The sequence below is a fragment of the Orcinus orca genome, chromosome 13, assembly GCF_937001465.1.
Source record: "Orcinus orca chromosome 13, mOrcOrc1.1, whole genome shotgun sequence".
Classification (NCBI taxonomy): domain Eukaryota; kingdom Metazoa; phylum Chordata; class Mammalia; order Artiodactyla; family Delphinidae; genus Orcinus; species Orcinus orca.
The window spans coordinates 29,142,560-29,161,848 of NC_064571.1; the positions used below are offsets into that span (position 1 = coordinate 29,142,560).

The 19,289-nt window shown below is 38.7% G+C and overlaps 1 protein-coding gene across 10 annotated transcripts in view; it reads right to left on the minus strand.

Annotated features, from left to right (window-relative positions):
• ALMS1 (ALMS1 centrosome and basal body associated protein) overlaps positions 1–19,289 on the minus strand; it is a 229,005-nt gene that overhangs the window by 68,680 nt on the left and 141,036 nt on the right. For 9 of the 10 annotated variants that reach the window (XR_004475344.2, XR_004475343.2, XM_033400506.2 and 6 more), the window contains 2 exons: positions 14,605–14,730; positions 2,352–2,522 (listed from right to left, as the gene is read on the minus strand). Coding sequence is in view for 7 of the 10 variants with exons in the window: in XM_033400506.2 (XP_033256397.2) it covers positions 2,352–2,522; positions 14,605–14,730 (297 nt within the window). In the remaining 3 variants the exon portion in view is untranslated. The remainder of the gene's footprint in view (positions 1–2,351; positions 2,523–14,604; positions 14,731–19,289) is intronic. The other variant, XR_004475345.2, reaches the window with a different exon arrangement.

Genomic DNA, 19,289 nt, shown 5'->3' on the forward strand with positions numbered 1-19,289 from the left:
ATTTTTGAAAAGCTTAATGTCAGTCTAATTTGCATTTCTTTATATGGTACCTGTTTTCTTTCTGGAAGCTTTCAGAATCTCTTTCCTTGCCAGTGTTTCAAAATTTCAAGGTCATGTGCCTTGGTGTGGATTTTTATGTACATGACAATTCCTATTAGCATGGAAATTCATATCCTTCAGTTTTGGAATTTATTCCTATACTAGTCCTTTGAGTTCTTCTTTTCTATCTTCTCTACTATCTCTATGGAACATCTCTTTTTGATGTTGACCCTCTGGGGCCAATCTTGAATTTTTTTTCATTTTCCCTTCTTTTTATGTTGTTTCCTAACAGATTTCCTCACTTTTATATTCCAATCCTTCTACTGAGATTTTTACTTCTGATATATTTAATGGGCTCACTTAGCTATTATACAGAAGTCACTATTCAATTTTCCCCAGCAAGTATCTTCCCCCTATTCTTCTAAATCCTTTAAAGTGAGAGGCTCTGAGGCTGGGCTTCTCCAAACGGTGAAATAAGAGGACTTCTCCTCAGGATGTTAAGTCTGGAAATAGACCAACAATAATAGTAGCAGTGGACCCACATAACAAGTGGGAAGTTATAGGGGTCCCTCAGTGAACAAAGCCCAACTTATTTCACCACATCATCCTTACCAAATGCAAACTGGAGGTGAGTTATATTTGGTAAGTTCATTGTGCAGACTTCTGATGGAGCTCCCTTAGTCTATCACTTTGTTCCCTGCCAATTTTTCTATATCCACCTCCTTCTCAATTGTCTGACAGTGGGATCACAGGGTTATCTATATGTACCAAATTACCACTAATATATAGCTTGTATATGAGAGTTTTCATTTATGAACTACATTTTGCAAAAATATTTGCCTTTCTATTTACTTGGCAGCCTCAACGTTAACTGGCAGATGTACTTCTTTTATCTTATTTCAAAAGACTTCAAAATGCTTTTCAGTGCAACAAAAAGTTATCTGGAAGAATAAATGTGTGCACTTTAGCAAGCAGCCTTTCATTCGGTTTCCTCATAAAAGCATTAACAACATCACATGAAGTCATTAACACTATGCCAAAACTGGAACATAGAGCCAGCCTATGTTTGAATACTGCCCCGGGATCAGTAGGTCCTATTTGCCTAATAGCTATGCACAGGAATAAAAAACTGTAAATGCAACAAAGCAACACATGCAAGTATACATGTAGAAATTTCAGTGGCTCCTGGAATTTTTATTTAATAAATACTATTGTGCATCAGTTAAAGAAGCACAATGTCAGGGATGCAAAGGAAAAACAATCATGCAGATTCCTAAAGATTAAAAGCTTTTATAAAACAGTGGGACCTATATCTGGGGGCAAGGATGAAAATTCAAATACCCACAGTCACCAGACTGACAAGGTAGATGTATGAAGTGGATTGAGTCCGAGACTCGTGGGGACTGAAGCAAACAGGAGAATGTATGTCCTCTCTGCAGAGGACAACCATGCCTCAGGGTCAACTGATAACTGCCATGGAATAATACAAGTTGAGTGCCACTACATATTCTGACTTCTCAAGGGAAGCCCCAAATCTTATTTTTAGATGTTGGCAGCAAAATTTTTACAAATTTAAAACACCATGTGAGCCATACACTTTCCTGCAGAATCTAACCTATGAGACATTAGTTTGTACCATCTGACAGATAAATTCATGAGGCATTTTAATCAAGATTTTCTATGAATTTTAGTCTTTAAAACATACTTAAATGGATACTATTTCATTTCAAAAGTTGCAATATATTTCCCATAGTGAAAATAAAGTCTACAGTTTTCAAAAATCTAAAGCATTTAAAAAGATTTTATATTTTCCTTCTTGTACATATCCAATAAAACAGCTAGGAGAAAAGTTTCCGTTAACAAAGCAGAAAAAAAAGAAAGCCTGAACAATACTCTCATTTAAGATGAACAGGAAAAAAAAAGGCCACAGAGGGCTTCCCTGGTGGCACAGTGGTTGAGAATCTGCCTGCCAATGCAGGGGACACGGGTTCGAGCCCTGGTCTGGGAAGATCCCACATGCCGCGGAGCAACTGGGCCCGTGAGCCACAACTACTGAGCCTGCGCATCTGGAGCCTGTGCTCCGCAACAAGAGAGGTCGTGATACTGAGAGGCCCATGCACCGCAATGAAGAGTGCCCCCACTCGCCGCAACTAGAGAAAGCCCTCGCACAGAAACGAAGACCAACACAGCCAAAAATAAAGAAAGAAAGAAAGAAAGAAAGAAAGAAAGAAAGAAAGAAAGAAAGAAAGAAAGAAAGAAGTTCCTTTTTAAAAAAAAAAAGGCCACAGAATACACAAAGCCAATCCAGTCACCTGCATTATCTTTCTGAAAGGGTTTTTTCCCCATTGACAAGGATGCCTTAGTTACCACCCTCTTACTGTAGATTCCCTCTTTATGTTTAATGTTAACAGTGTCTGCCAGGTCATCATCCCTTGTGCCTAGCACCTGAGCCGGGAAGTCTGGAGCAATGGCATCATTGGATCCTACAGAAAAATGGAAAAGTAGTACAGTTAACACAAGTACAGATTGAAGAAAGACAAAAAATTTACCTCTTAAACCACTTCTATAAAAAAGGCACTACCAAAAAAAAAAAAAAAAAAGGCACTACCATGGGAGTGTTACAGGGTAATCAGAAGGAGACATCAGTCAAACTGAAGCTGTCAGAAATGTACAATATTGCAACAATATACTGGAGAAGCAAATGACATAAGAGGAGACATATAAATTAGAAGGGAGACAATTTCTGGCTCAGGAACATTTTCAGAGGAGGAGAAAATAGTTTGTACCTTGGAAAATAAGTAGGCTTTTTGAAATATGGAGAGGAAGAAACAAAGGTATTTTAGGTAGAGGTTACAGCATTAGCAAAGACCAGGAAGCAGGAAAACAGATTAAACAAAAAAATCAGATACTTTTGTGGTCAGACTGTATTATGGACATTAAAGACAGTGGTGGGAGATATTAAAAATTGTTTGGGGTCTTCCCTGGTGGCGCAGTGGTTGAGAGTCCGCCTGCCGATGCAGGGGACATGGGTTCGTGCCCCGGTCCGGGAAGATCCCACATGCCGCGGAGCGGCTGGGCCCGTGAGCCATGGCCGCTGAGCCTGCGCGTCCGGAGCCTGTGCTCCGCAACGGGAGAGGCCACAACAGTGAGAGGCCCGCGTACCACAAAAAAATAAAAATAAAAAATTGTTTGGGACAAAATTCAGCAGGGCATGGAATCCCAAGCTATAGGGGTAAAGAGTGTAAATTTTACCGTACATGAAATGCAACATCATTAAGGATTTTTTAATAAAGGGAACTGCAATCAGTTACATTTTAGGAAGTTTAATCTGACAATAATACAAAAGACAAAACATTATAAGGAAAATTTTATGTGATAAAGTAAATACAAGATTTGAAAGTAACTTTATTTTCTTTAAAATATATTTCAATATTCTTAAAACCACTAATATAGGAACTGATAAGAGAAGTTTATCCATGTCACATATAAGAGGCAAAAGAACATCTCTGGATGTACAAGAGTTTATAGTAACTATAGAATTATCTTCTACAAAGATGCTTTTCTTTCTTAACTGGTACTCCATACTTCATGCATTTTCTAAGCACCTAAAATGTGTATGGCAATAAAAGCTGGGTAAGTATCAGTTCATTTGTACAGTATAAATATAAATAAGTCATGAGTTATATTTCAGGACAGATTGCAAGGATCCTATTAAGCCTTCCGGGTCATATGTACACTGAGCTTTTCTTTGCTTCCGTGGCATCACGTTCTTTTATTTGCTCCCTACCTCTCTGGTAAATCCTTAGTGTCCTTTCTTCCACCAAATCTCTCAATGCTGGAGTTCCTCAAGGGGTCAGAACTGGGTTCTCTTCTCTTCCTGGATGAACTCATTGATCATCAATATATGGAACACTACATGTGGATGACCAACAAATATATATATCTAGCTGTAACCTGTTTTCTGAGCTTCAGATTCTAGCATTCAGGACACAGCTAGCCTCTAAAGCATTTGGAGGAAAAATTAGAAAAAGATGTCCCTTCCTCATAAAAAAAAATTTTATTTTATATATTATGATACAACACAAACAACTATACGTGAGGGTCTCTTCACCACCTCCCTTTGTTCTCCAAAAGAGGTGATTATGTCAGGTTCAGAGTTAGGTAAGGAAGAATAATTAAGTTCCTGAGAGCAGTGCATGGATGTACAAGAGAATCAACCTCCTTGGAGCTGAGAGGCAGTTGAAAGAGAGTGTAGCCACACATATGTGTATATGCCATTGAATGTATGTGTACTTATTTTCCTGCATCTGTGCACAGCTGCAGAATGTGTGAAGATTTACGTTTCAGGCAGGAAGAGAGTTAACATTATTGCTCCAGAACTCTAACAGGAGATTTGGAATCTTCACACCTGGGTGTTTTCATAAAAAATGGCATATGTTTATGACGTGAACAGAGCCACCTTCTAGATAGTGCCCTTGCATACAAACTCAACTGTAAACATTCAATTTACATTGAATTGCAGGTTTAACATCTCTACATGGATGTGGAACAGAAATCTCATTTTTAACATGTCCAAAGCAGATATTTTAACCATCTTCTCCAAATCTGCTTCTTCCTCAGGCTTCTCCATCTCAGTAAATGGCACCTTTATTTACCCAGTTGCTTATTCTAGAAAACTAGAACTCATTTTTTTTTCACCTCCTTCTCCCTTACTCTCCATATTCTACTACCAAGTCCAGGAAGAACTATTTCCTAAAAATAAGTTGAATGTGTCCACTTCTCTCCATCTCTGTCATCATCACTCTAATCCTAGGTGCTACCACTTCTGACACTAATTACTGCAACAGCCTTCAGCTAACTGGTATCCTCACTTCTACTTCTTGACCCTCCCTTCACCTGGGCTCCTTGCCTTTCCTCCACAAGCTATTCTCCATATAGCAGCCTGAAAAAAATTTACAAATGTAAATCAAACCATAGTTGCCTACTAGAAGAAAGTTCAAATGCCTTAATATGGTTTACACAACCCTGGATCATCTTGAACCTACCTATCTTTAACCCTATCTAGCCACAGCTCTGCTCTACCCACACTGCCTTCTTCTCACTTGTCAAATGCATCAAACTTTCCGGTTTCTGGAGCTCCTCCCATTCTGTTCCCTTCCGCCAGAACACTCTCACTCCCCACTCTCTGCCTGCCTAACTTACCTATATCCTCTAGATCTCAGCTCAAAAGTTTCTTCTTTGGAAAGGCCTTCAAGGGCTCCTAAAACTAAACTGGATCCTTTTACTCTCTTAAAACTCTTCTTTATTTTCCTAACTCGTCATTTGTAATTATGTACTTATTTGTATCTATTTGTTAATATGTGTCTCTCCACTTGAACATGATCATATGGGGCATGTTTATTTTGCACAGCGGTATAAATGTAGCACCTAGCACAGTATCTGCCAGAAACACGGTAAGAACATTAATACTTTTTTGGTTGAAGAAAAAATGAACATAAGCTGAAAGTTTCTGTGACCTTAAAAAAAAAATAACCTGGTCATTGCAGAAAATTCAGAAAAGTAAGCAGAAAACAAACAAACCAAAAAACTCGACCATACTTTGGTTATAGATCCTTCTAAATGAATATATAGTGGGATCAAAATGTATATACTTTCAGTATCTTTTTTTCCCACCCAAATAGAGATATATTTTATTTAAATGGAATTTAAAGTCAGCATATAAAGTGAAAAAACATGCAGGGTCAAAATCATCCTTGAAGGTTGAAATTGATATCTTGTCTGCTCAATAAATCCATCAGAGTCCACTTTTTCCCCCTGGCTTGTAACAAATCACTGTGCCTGCATCTAAGCACCTGATGAAGTACCTGACTTGTGTTTAGAGACCACATTGTACTAAAAACACTTAAACTCTAGAATCATACTCAGGGAAGCAAGTTAAAAGATGCTTAAACTATAAAAGTCAAATGCTGACAATGAACTTCGAGAACTGAGGTTTCCCACCTCTCATTTCAAACTCTCTCATGATAATATGCTGATAAGAGTGTGGAGGGTACAACACACTTGTACTTTTAAGATTCATTCTCCTCTTCTCTTTTTGTTAAATACGTGTAATTGAACTTTTTTAAATGCATGTGTGACATAATGCCAACGTACGCCAAAATTACTCATCATAGTTAAAGATATTTCATCGTAATCCATTCATCTGACTTATTTATGCTATCTTAAAGTTTCTTGTTTCCTGTATTTTTTTGGCTGCGTTGGGTCTTTGTTGCTGTGTGTGGGCTTTCTCTAGTTGCGGCAAGCGGGGGCTTCTCTTCCTTGTGGTGCGCGGGCTTCTCATTGCAGTGGCTTCTCTTGTTGCGGAGCATGGGCTCTAGGCTCGCGGGCTTCAGTAGTCGTGGCATGAGGGCTCAGTAGCTGTGGTGCATGGACTTAGCTACTCCATGGCATGTGGGATCTTCCTGGACCAGGGCTTGAACCCGTGTTCCTTGCGATGGCAGGCAGATTCTTAACCACTGAGCCACCATGGAAGCCCCTCTTGTTTCCTGTTCTTGTTCTATGTTATTTTGCTAATTTTATATACTCAACAATAATTTGGAAGACAGATATCTAGTTTTAAAATTCTTTTAGAGGTTTTTTTTTTAGTAGTTTTTTTCCATTGTGGTAAAATATACATAAAATTTACTATTTTAAATACTTTTAAGTATACAAGTTAAGGCATTAAGTATATTCACATTGTTGTGCAATCATCACACCATCAATCTCCAGAATTAACTCATTTTCCCAAATGGAAACTCTGTACCTTTTAAACAATAACTTTTGTTATTGTTTTTTTTCTTTTTTTTCTTTTCCTCCTCCTCCAAGCCTTTTGTGACTGGCTTGTATTACTTAGCACAATGCCTTCAAAGTCCATCCACAGTGTAGCACGTGTCAGAAATTCACTCCGTTTTAAGGCTGAATAATATTCTATTGTATGTATGTATCACATTGTATTGATCCATTCATCAGTTCATAGACATCTGGATTGTTCTCACCCTTTGGCTATTGTTAATAATGCTGCTATGAACCTGGCTGTTCAAAATCTGTTCAAATCCCTGCTTTCAATTCTTTTGGGTATATACTTAGAAGCAGAATTGCTAGATCATATAGTAATTCTATGCTTAATTTTTTGAGGAACCACTACACTGTTTTCCACAGTGGCTATACCATTTTACATTCCCATCAGCAATACACAAGAGTTCCAATTTCACCATATCCCTGCTAACCCTTGCTCTTATTTCATAAAAGCCATCCTAATGGGTATGAAGTGGTATCTCTTTGTAGTTTTTATTTGCATTTCCTTCATGACTAATGATGTAAAACATCTTTTCACGTTCTTTTTGGCCATCTGTATCTTTCCTGGAGAAATGTCTCTTCAGATTCTGTACTCATTTAAAACTTAGATTGCTTTTTGCTGTTGTTGAACTGTAAGAGTTCTTCATATATTATGGATAGTCATCTCTCATCAGATATATGAATTGCAAATGTTTTTCCCAATTCTGTGAGCAACCTTTTTACTATGTTGATAGTGTTTTTTTTGGTGCACACAAGTTTTAAATTTTAATCAAGCCCAATTTATTTTTTATGAAAACTTCTTTAACCTATCTGATCACCAAGTCATGAATAAAATGACAGCTCTTTAGTCAAAAGGACAAAAAATACAATTGTTTTTTCTTTTCATGCCTTTCATTCCAAAATTAACTTTTGGCATTTTTTTCCCACCTTGTAACTAAATTTTCTATTTAGATGAGTGTTGTGTTAAACTGACTTCAAAGTTCACCACTGATCACTTTCAGCACTGCTTCATTTCTCTGTAATGAATTCTTCATTTTGATTCATCTCTTCAGCTGGGTGAGTCTTCAAGTGAATTTTTCAAGAAGGTACAGAGGTTGAATATACTTTCTAGCTGCTGTGTACTTGTGAAAATGTCTCTTCATTGTCATACTGCTTAATGAAAATGCACTGGGTCCATAAATCCTTGAATTTTCCCAATAAATACAGATTTGGTTCCATTATTTTTACATTTAGTATTTTAAATAAGCCTGATATCAGAATAAATTTTGTTCTTTTTTTTTAATTGTATATTTATGGGATTTTTTTCTTTTTTCTTTTTTCTTTTTTTTTTTTTTTGGTGGTACGCGGGCCTCTCACTGTTGTGCCCTCTCCCGTTGCGGAGCACAGGCTCCGGACGCGCAGGCTCAGCAGCCATGGCTCACGGGCCCAGCCGCTCCGCAGCATATGGGATCTTCCCAGACTGGGGCACGAACCCGTGTCCCCTGCATCGGCAGGCGGGCTCTCAACCACTGTGCCACCAGGGAAGCCCTCTTTTTATTTTGACTCAAAAATCTTTTTCTGATATGTATCTCAGTCTCTGATTTTCCCCTGGATTTTTAAGACAATTTTCAATCTGCATACAGTGTTCCCCTTTTCAGGAGAGGGATGTTTTATTCAATTAAGTGTTTGAATATTACTTTCTTCCTCAGCTACAGATATAGTTCTTGGTTTGGTTTACTTAGCTATGTTTCTTATGTCTCTCATCATCTTTCACAGCATTTTCATTTTCTTCTTCTTTTTCCTCTGTAATTTTGCAGACTCTCAGATTTGTCCTCATCACTAATTTAACTTCCTTCATGTTAATTCCACCCTTTCTTGCCTGCAAAATGTATTTTAAATCCGTTACCAAATCTTTACAGTTTTAGGCAGTCTTTTCCTTCGTATGTTCATTCCTGCTCCCCCCACTTTTTTTCAAAATGGAGACAAAACATAAAATTCACCAATTAAAGTAAGTGTACAATTCACTAGTTCTTAGTATTTTCACAACCAATATTGCTATCTAATTCCAGAACATTTCTGTCGCGCCCCACAAAGAAATCTTGTATATGTTAGCTGTTACTCCCTATTTTCCCCTCCCCAACATCCCCTGGCATCCACTAATCTACTTTCTGTCTATATGGATTTGCTTATTCTGGACATTTCATATACATGGAATTATGCAATATATGACCTTTTGCTATTGGCTTGAAATATTTCTCCCTTTAACAGTGTCAGTTTTTTGGACTTCCCTGGTGGTACAGTGGTTAAGAATCCACCTGCCAATGCAGGGGACATGGGTTCGAGCCCTGGTCTGGGAAGATCCCACAGGCGGCGGAGCAACTAAGCCCGTGCGCCAAAACTACTGAGCCTGTGCTCTGGAGCCCAAGAGCCACAACTACTGAAGCCCATGCACTTAGAGCCCGTGCTCCTCAACAAGAGAAGCCACCACCACAAGAAGCCCACGCACCACAACTAAGAGTAGCCCCTGCTCGCCACAACTAGAGAAAGCCCGTGCACAGCAACGAAGACTCAACGCAGTCAAAAATAAAAATATAAATAAATTTATTTTAAAAAATAGTGTCAGGTTTTTTCATTTTAATTCTGTTAGTTTTTGTTTATGTATTTGGGACTTGCTTATACTGCATTTGTCTTTTAAGTCATATAGGAGAAAAACTGAATTACAAACAAAAATACATTTATACTGTCTTTTGTATTTACTTATGTAGTTACCTTTAGTACTTTTTTCATGTGGATTTAAGTTACTGTCTGGTGTCCACCATTTCACCTTGAAAAAAATCTCTTTAGTATTTTCTGTGGGTCAGTTTGCTAGCAGTCTTTCAACTGTTGTTTATCTGAGAATGTCTTAATCTCTCCTTCATTTTTGAAGGGTAGTTTTGCTAGGTACAGAATACTTGGTAGGCAGGTTTTTTTCCTTAGCTCTTTGCATACGTCATTGCAATGCCTTCTGGCCTCTATGGTTTCTGATGAAAAATCAGCAATTAGTCTTATTGAAGATTCTTTGTACATGATAACTCCACTCTTGCTGCTTTAACACTGTCTTTGTCATTTGATGGTTTATGATGTATCTAGATCTGGATCTCTTTGACTGTATCATGCTTGAACTTCCTTGAGCTTTTGGGATGTGCAGATTAACAGCAGTCATCAAATTTGCGAAATTTTAGGCCATTATTTCTCCAAATACTCCTTCAGTCTCTTTTTCTGTCTCTTCATCTGGAACTCCCATTATGTATATAATAGGATGCTTGAAGGTGTCCCATAGGACTCTGAGATTCTGTTAATTTCTCTTCATTCTTTTTTCTTTCTGTTTCTCACACTGGATAATCTCAATTGGCCTATCTTCAAGTTCACTGATTCATTCTTCTGCCTGTTCAAATCTGATACTGAGCTTTCTCCAGTCAATTTTTTATTTCAGTTATTGTACTTTCCAACTACAGATCTTCTATTTGGTTCTTTTTTGTAATTTCTCTTTATTGATATTCTCTATTTGGTAAGACACTGTTCTTATACTTCTTTAGACATGATTTCATTTAGTTCTTTGAACATATTTTAAATAGCTATTTTAAAGTCTTCATTTAGTAAGTCCAATGTCTGAGATTCCTCACAGTTTCTAAACTGCTATTTTTCTTTTGTATGGACCATATATATATTTTTTATTTTGAATTTCCATATCTTGTAACTTTTTGTTGAAAACTGGACATCTTAAAAAATATAATGTGACAACCCTGGAAATCAGAGTCTACTACCTCCCTAGGGTTTCCTGCTGTTGCTTTATGCTGTTTTTTTAAAGTAACTTTTCTGAACAAATTCTATAGAGTCTATGGAAGCTGCCACTCAACTAGCTTAGTGGTCAGCTAACGCCTAGATGGAGATATCCTTAAACATCTAGATACAACAAATCTCCCAGTCTTTGCTGAGGGACTACGTGCACATAGCCGTCAACGCTGAGGGCAGGGAGTTATCAATTCTGCCTTAGCCTTCCCTTTCTTTTTGCCCAGAGCCTCAAGGGCAGCCAAAGTAAAGGGTAGGCCCCTCTCAGGTCTTTCCTCAGCATGCACTCAGGCCTGTGCACACTTGTGGTCTTCTAGAGTCCTAGGAATATGTCAATGCTTTTCAAAATATCTATGGACATCTCATCCTCAGTTTTTCCGTTAAAGCTTTTGGTTAGTCTATTGTTTGTCTCAAGTGTTATCCACTGCCTCATGCATTGTGGCATTAAAACACTTGCCTGGGGACTTCCCTGGTGGTCCAGGGGGTAAGACTCCGAGCTCCCAAAGCAAGGGGCCTGGGATCGATCCCTGGTCAGGGGACTAGGTCCTGCAACTAAGGAGTCTGCATGCCGCAACGAAGATCCTGAGTGGTGCAACTAAGACCCGGCACAGCCAAAATAAATAAATATTTAAGAAACACTTGCCTGTAAGTGTTTTTTGACAAACACCTCACACATAGACACAGAGGCTCATACACACTGGATAGCTCTGAGTAAGGTCAAATAAAGATAAGCCTTTTGAGTGGAGTTTTCCAGAGAGCCATCAGACAGGTCAAATACTGATAATTCTTTGGGAGTGAAATTTTGAAAGAGGTCCAGCTCTGTTCTGCTCCCTCCAGTCCTGGGAATGCAGACTGATATTTTTCAATTTTATCACTGAGCTGAGTGTGGCAATGAGAAGAGGGCAAGTTAAAATGCCACAAGCTTACTATTCTTATCAAGGTTCAGCCATTTTTCTTGAATAAATGCTTGCTACAAAAGCTACAAGCCTTCGGTTAATTTCCAGAGTTTTGGAAAAGTTTTGCCAAAATTCTGTTGCTTTTATCACAGGGAAAAATTTTGGAGGTGTTTACTCCACCCTTTTTTTCTGCTATTAACTCTTCACTTTGTTTTAAAAATCCCAGCCAGTTCTCTCCCCACGGCTTTTTGCTCCTATTGACAGTAAGTATTAGTACATAAAGTATTTAAATGTCTTTAAATGAATATAAAAATAACATCTATATTATATACTGGTATGAGGTATAAAATGGCTTAAGAAAAAAAGACATAGTACCTAACTTCAAAGAACTTACTGTCAGATATAAATGAAATCCTGTTACTACTTAAGAGGGTTACTTGGGGCTTCCCTGGTGGCGCAGTGGTTGAGAGTCCGCCTGCCGATGCAGGGGACATGGGTTCGTGCCCTGGTCTGGGAAGATCCCACATGCCACAGAGCGGCTAGGCCCGTGAGCCATGGCCGCTGAGCCTGTGCGTCCGGAGCCTGTGCTCCGCAACGGGAGAGGCCACAACAGTGAGAGGCCCGCATACCACACACACACAAAAAAGTGTTACTTGACCTAATGAGTAAATCTCTAACATCTATTGTACCTATATTCACAGAACTTACATATAAATGAAATCCTGTTACTACTTAAGAGTGTTACTTGACCTAATGAGTAAATCTCTAACATCTATCTCTTTCCTTGCGAGGTTACCTTTGCCTTGTTTTTTTGTTTTTGTTTTGTTTTTAGTTTATGTATTTTTATTTTTGGCTGTGTAGGGTCTTTGGTGCTGTGCACGGGCTTTCTCTAGTTGCGGCAAGTGGGGGCTATTCTTTGTTGCAGTGTGCGGGCTTCTCTTGTTGTGGAGCATGGGCTCTAGGCGTGCGGGCTTCAGTAGTCGTGGCACATGGCTCAGTAGTTGTGGCTCGCAGGCTCTAAAGCGCAGGCTCAGTAGTTGTGGCGCACGGGCTTAGTTGCTCTGTGGCATGTGGGAACTTCCCAGACCAGGGCTGGAACCCATGTCCTCTGCATTGTCAGGCGGATTCTTAACCATTGTACCGCCAGGGAAGTCCCTTTGTTTTTGTTTTTAAAAGAATTTTATGAGTTCAATTGTTTACTCATTCTCAACTGAGAGAAATTATTTGGTCCAAATATCTGCAATGGTTTATGACTTGCCCTTGGCCCCAAACTCTGGTTGGATCTTTCTAATATCTATAGAATCATAACATGCTAATAGACAATATCTGTCAGAACAATTCCTAGGCTTTCATCTAGAGCAGCTCTACTGGTCTAAGAAACTATTATTTTCAACTGTCAACTCCCTCACTCTCAGAATAGTTGCAGAACATGATAAATGACAACCTCAAGTGTATAGAGCTAACAGATCTCTTCTTGTCTAATTGATGCATTCAGTACTTTATTTATAGGGACAGTATACCTCAGGATACAATGTACCATCCCTGAGTCATCTTCTCTTCCCACTACTGTCCAATTTTTCTCAAAGTTAATGTCTCCAAAGGGAAGAGTTAGGATGTAAATGAACAGAAGTACACAGGAGGCCTCAAAAAATACTGGAACACCTGATTAGACTTCTATTGTTATATTCTGTTTTCTGAACTAGGCGGCTGAAAGTGAGACTGAGATAAAAGATTTTCCTACCTACAATCAATTAAGTAAGCTTGTTTTATTTCTGGTAGCCATTAAGTGTGTTTTTAAAATCACAGCCATGCAGGTAGTGAAAATTTCTTCCAGTTCCTGGTTATAGGCTTAATAATCAATCCTAACATATGAGCATTTTGTGGTTCTTTTTTTCAGTGGCATCACAGTGGGAAATCAGGAGCAATTTTACCAGGGGCTTTAACTCAGTTACTATCAGATACTAGTTGGGTCCTCTTAAAATTAACAGAAAATCTGCGTAAGACCAGGGACAACTACTTTCTTTTTAATTTCTACACCTATAAAGATGTCTTATGACAAATCATGAACAATTTATATCTAAACTGAACCGAGTCAACTCCTGTGGACCGATCAATATGTTATCCCAACAATCAAAACCCCACACCACACCAACTCAGTATCCTTATCTTATAATTTTCCACAGAAAATATTTATTCAGTTCCTCCACGGGATGCTATTCATTTTCTAAATCTGCAGTTCTATTGTGGTGATCTCACAGGGATGCTGTGGGATATTTTAAAATTCTAGGGAAACAGTGATATTTAATATCTGGTGTACAGGACAAAAACTAATAGCTAAAGATAGTTTAAAGTTCCAACATTAGATACTGCTACATTCCTTTCAATGCTGCTGTCTGTATCTCTGCAGAGTTGGATTCTTGACAGTTTCTGTAACAAAAGCAATAAATGGGGGTGGTTGTGTCCAATTTCATCTCAAGGTTTGAGAAACTGTGCCCTAATAGCCACATATATCTCATTAGCAAGTAATTATGCATATTTGTGAACAAAGTAAAATGTTTTCTTTCAAACACAAAACCAAAAATATTTTTGTTTATTAAGTTGTAAGATCAAAATGGTAAGTATTTTTATGTCCTAATAACATAATAGCTTAGTATCTGAAAAAATACTTCATGTATTTATATGCTGCTGCTGATTTATATCCCCATGATGATGAGAAAAGAAATCACCCAAACACTAAGGTGACTGTGAACAGAGAAAACTTGGAAACCTTTGTCCTAGATGGAGTCCACTAACCCAAACAAGTAACTGTTCATACAATTTTCTTCAAATATTTATCAAATGTTTGAGTGTACACAATACATCTGACCAAATAACTCACCTATCTGAACCAGAGACTGAGTCATGAAAAGCCTCATGTTCAACTTAAAGATTAAATAGCACTGAGCTTTCATATGTCATCCAGAATTAAACAGCCAATCCACAAATAAAATTTCAAAAAATAAAATTTTGAATAATTTCTGCACAATACCTGAGTGTGAGCTCTCAATGGTGGTGTCTGACTTGGAATCCAGAGATGAAGGAATCTGTCTTAATTGGGGAACATAGTACATCTTCGTACTACCAGAAGGCTTATATGGCAACAGTAAAGGCTGGCCTAAGGAGATAAAGATCAGAATAATTAATAAGAAAACATTTATTAATTAACTGAACAAATATTAAGTACCTTTATTGTGCCAAGCAGTGGTCAAGATTCTTGGAATATATCAGTAAACTAGCATTCTAGAAGAGGGAGATATACAGTAAACAATTAGTGTACTAAATAAGTAAATAATCTAGTATTTTTATAAATTATTAGTGACATAAAAAATTAGAAAATACGGGGCTTCCCTGGTGGGGCAATGGTTGAGAATCTGTCTGCCAATGCAGGGGACACGGGTTCGAGCCCTGGTCTGGGAGGATCCCACATGCCGCGGAGCAACTAGGCCTGTGAGCCACAACTACTGAGCCTGCGCGTCTGGAGCCTGTGCTCCGCAACAAGAGAGGCCGCGATAGTGAGAGGCCCGCACACTGCGATGAAGAGTGGCCCCCACTTGCTATAACTAGAGAAAGCCCTCGCACAGAAATGAAGACCCAACACAGCAAAAATAAATAAATTAATTAATAAACTCCTACCCCCAACATCTTCTTTAAAAAAAAAAAAAATTAGAAAATACTGGGACTTCCCTGGTGGCGCAGTGGGTTAAGAATCTGCCTGCCAATGCAGGGGACATGGATTCGATACCTGGTCTGGGAAGATCTCACATGCCGTGGAGCAACTAAGCCCGTGTGCCACAACTACTGAGCCTGCGTGCCACAACTACCAAGCCCATGTGCCACAACTACTGAAGCCCGCCTGCCCTAGAGCCCGAGCGCCACAACTACTAAGCCCATGGGCCACAACTACTGAAGCCCACGTGCTCTAGGACCCTCGTGCTGTGAGTACTGAGCCCTCATGCTGCAACTACTGAAACCTGCGCGCCTAGAGCCCGTGCTCCGCAACAGGAGAAGCCACCACAATAAGAAGCCTGTGCACCACAACGAAGAGTAGCCCCCACTCGCCACAGCTAGAGAAAGCCCATGTGCAGCAATAAAGACCCAAAAAACAGCCACCCCCCGCCAAAAAATTAGAAAATGCTGAGGAAGATTAGAAGTATTTGGGAAATTGCAGCAGGATGCAGTTTAAATAGAGTGGTAAGGGCAGGATCCATTGAGAAGATGACTTCTTAGCAATCTATTCCATATTTAGATGGCTCTAACTAAGAAACACTTTATCTATATTGAACCCAAATCTGGTCACTGTTAACCCCTACTACTGATCTTTGGAGGTTCTCCCTCCAGAGTCATAGAAAGTAAATCTAATTCTCTTCTATGTGGCAGATTTTCAAAATAAGTTTTCCATTATAAAAGTATAAATTCTCAATATTAAAAAAAAAACACAGAAATAAAAAAGACAAAGTCTTACCACTCAAAGATAACTATTATTAATATTTTAATGTATTTCTACAGGTCTTTCCTCTGTATTTCTTATTTGTTTACATAGTTGTGTAGAGTATGTATAATTTGGAATTCAGTTTTTCTACTTTACATTTATAAAGTTTCTTTTTCTTAAATACTAACTGGTAAAATTCTTTCTAAAATGTCTATGACATGGTAGTAATTTGATTATTATAGAAGATGAAATCTTTTTCTTATTTTTTTTTGCTTCATTGGGTCTTCATTGCTGCACGTGGACTTTCTCTAGTTGCGGAGAGGGGGGCTACTCTTCGTTGTGGTGCACAAGCTTCTCACTCTTCTCACTGCGGTGGCTTCTCTTGTTGTGGAGCACAGGCTCTAGGCACGCAGGCTTCAGCAGTTGTGGAGCATGGGCTCAGTAGTTGTGGCTTGCGGGCTCTAGAGCACAGGCTCAGTAGTTGTGGCACACGGGCTTAGCTGCTCCGCAGCATGTGGGATTTTCCCGGACCAGGGCTCAAACCCATGTCCGCTGCACTGGCAGGTGGATTCTTAACCACTGTGCCACCAGGGAAGTCCCTGAAATCTTTTTCTATATACTCGTTTTTCTTTCATGATGTGGTAGAAACTCTCTCTCTGTAACAGCATTTTGATATTTAGCTGGGTACATACTGCTCATGTGTACACTGTATTTCCCAATCTCCCTTGCAGACATGTATGGACATATGACTAAGTCTGGGCCCATAGGTCAAGGGTGAGAATAATGTCTGCAACTTCCAGGCATCCCATTAAAACACTCCACTGGCTGCTGCTAAACTTTATCCTCCCCTTTACTCTTCTTTTCCAGTATTTTCTTTATTATTCTTCCTGAAAAAATTTAAGATCAATTAAACAAGTTCAAAAGAACAATTCCATTAGAATTTTTAGTAGAATTACGTTAGAGTTTAAATTTATTTGGGAATAAATGACATCTTTACAATATTCAATTTTCCCATTCAGAAATATCCCATCCCTTCTTTTAGTCTACTGTCCTTTTCTATGCCTACACAAAGGATTAGTATTTCCATCACATGAGTCCTATAAAATTCTTGTTTAGGTTACTCCTGAGTATTTATGGGGTTGTACTGCTCATTCAAATAAAATTTTGTAGATAGCTACCACTTCTCCTGATTAAACACAACAGCTTCTTCAGTTTATCCTTATAGACCATGGTCTTCTCTTGCATCCTGTAATTACCTCTAAGAGATGGACTCCTAGTTGCCCATGTCTAGTTTATAAAAATCAAAATACTCTAGACAGAGTCTGATAGTCCCAGAGTAGAATGAGATCTCCTTCATTCTGGACACAATAACAACTTTTACATTATTTAGAATTGTGTTACCATCCTTGACCACTCCATCATTCTGATGATTTGACACGGAATCCATATTATTAGTACCCTGCTTCCAACCAAGGAACTGACTTCATAGTGAAGGAAATGAGACAAAAGGCTGATGCCTAAAAGGAGTCGCTGTTCTTATCACAAGCCTGATCACCCACAACTATGGTAAACTCAAAAAAAAAAGTGAGTGAACAATTTACTGATAACTGATATGGCACAAGCTGGGAGGCATAACTTTCTGAGGTTGGAATGCTAGCTTACAGAATATGGCATGTGCTCAGAACTATACATGGTACTTGCCTATCCCACAGACAGAATGCATGTATTTAGGAACAAAGGCAGAAGCCTTTAAAATATTTTGCTTTCTATCTCTATGACTCTGCTTTGTTTGATGGAAGATCTTAGAAATAAGGGAGGGGCACTTCTACCAGGAGACAGGAGCCATCTAGTCATTTTACATTCTTTATGTCACTGAAATAATACAGGGAATAGGATGCCACAGTGTTGACTAGAACTACGATTGACCTTAACTATCAGGGAGAAATAAGGTTACCTTAAAAAAAGAAAGTCAATAGGAGTATGACTTACACCTAGGGGACCACTTTACCAAGCCTGGTCATCGAAATTAACAAAAAATTACATTAAACCTATGCAGGGCTAGCAAAGTCTTAGACTACTTAGGAATACTTGTACCAACCTATCAGGCAAAACCCCAGCCAATGAGAACCTGGCTGAATGCAAGGAGAATGAAGAAATGTATAGAGAAGGGAAGAATTTAAATAACAGAAAAAAATAGGCTGTAGCCTCTACTTCTACTTGGACATTGCTGTAGTCATTATTGTTAGAATATTGATTTATTAGTTTTCTTCCTCCACCAGTGTATATAAAGCTTGGTAGTGATGGTTAAATTTACCATTTAGTTCAAAGTTTGCAGAAAATGGGGCTTCCCTGGTGGCGCAGTGGTTGAGAGTCCGCCTGCCGATGCAGGGGACACGGGTTCGTGCCCTGGTCCGGGAAGATCCTACATGCTGCGGAGCGGCTGGGCCCGTGAGCCATGGCTGCTGGGCCTGCACGTCCGGAGCCTGTGCTCCGCAACGGGAGAGGCCGCAACAGTGAGAGGACCGCGTACCACAAAAAAAAAAAAAAAAAAAAAGTTTGCAGAAAATGGACACCGACAATTGGGCAGAATTACAATGGACCCAGAGCAAGAATGGTTACCATGTGGAGATGGAGAATTCAGAGACAAGATAAGTGGCTTTTTGAAATTCTCAACGACTTTATGTTTGGATGCAGAAGTCTTAAAGTTACTTTGGACTGCCTATCTCTGGGGGAAGAAGCGACTATTCAGCAAATAATGGTTGTTCCTGGCAGAGAAAGAAAGGACTGGAGAAGGGTAAAGAAGAAAGTCCAACCATAAAATTTATTTCTTCAAAAAACTTGAAAATGGAACTAAATATAAACATATAACATATTACTCTTAATTTGTTAATTCAGAGCAGTGGACACATAGTCATAAATTCAACATACTACTCTGTATACTTTTAAAATATTTTTAAAAATTTTACTTCTGAATCCACAGAGTTAAAAATAATATTTTATTAGTAAACCAAATAATATTTATCTTTTAAAGGAGTCCTTTCTACCAAGTACCTGTATGTAAAGGTAAAAACATGAACTGTGGCCTCTATATAGACTGATCCGTTTGATGTCAGAAGAGGTATAAAATACACTTTCACAGTTGGATTTCCTCTCCTGTGCTCTGCCACCAACATGAAAACAACATAGCCTAGAGTAGCCTGGGTTTCAGTACAAGCATGTGGAACAGACCCAAACCATTTTTGCAT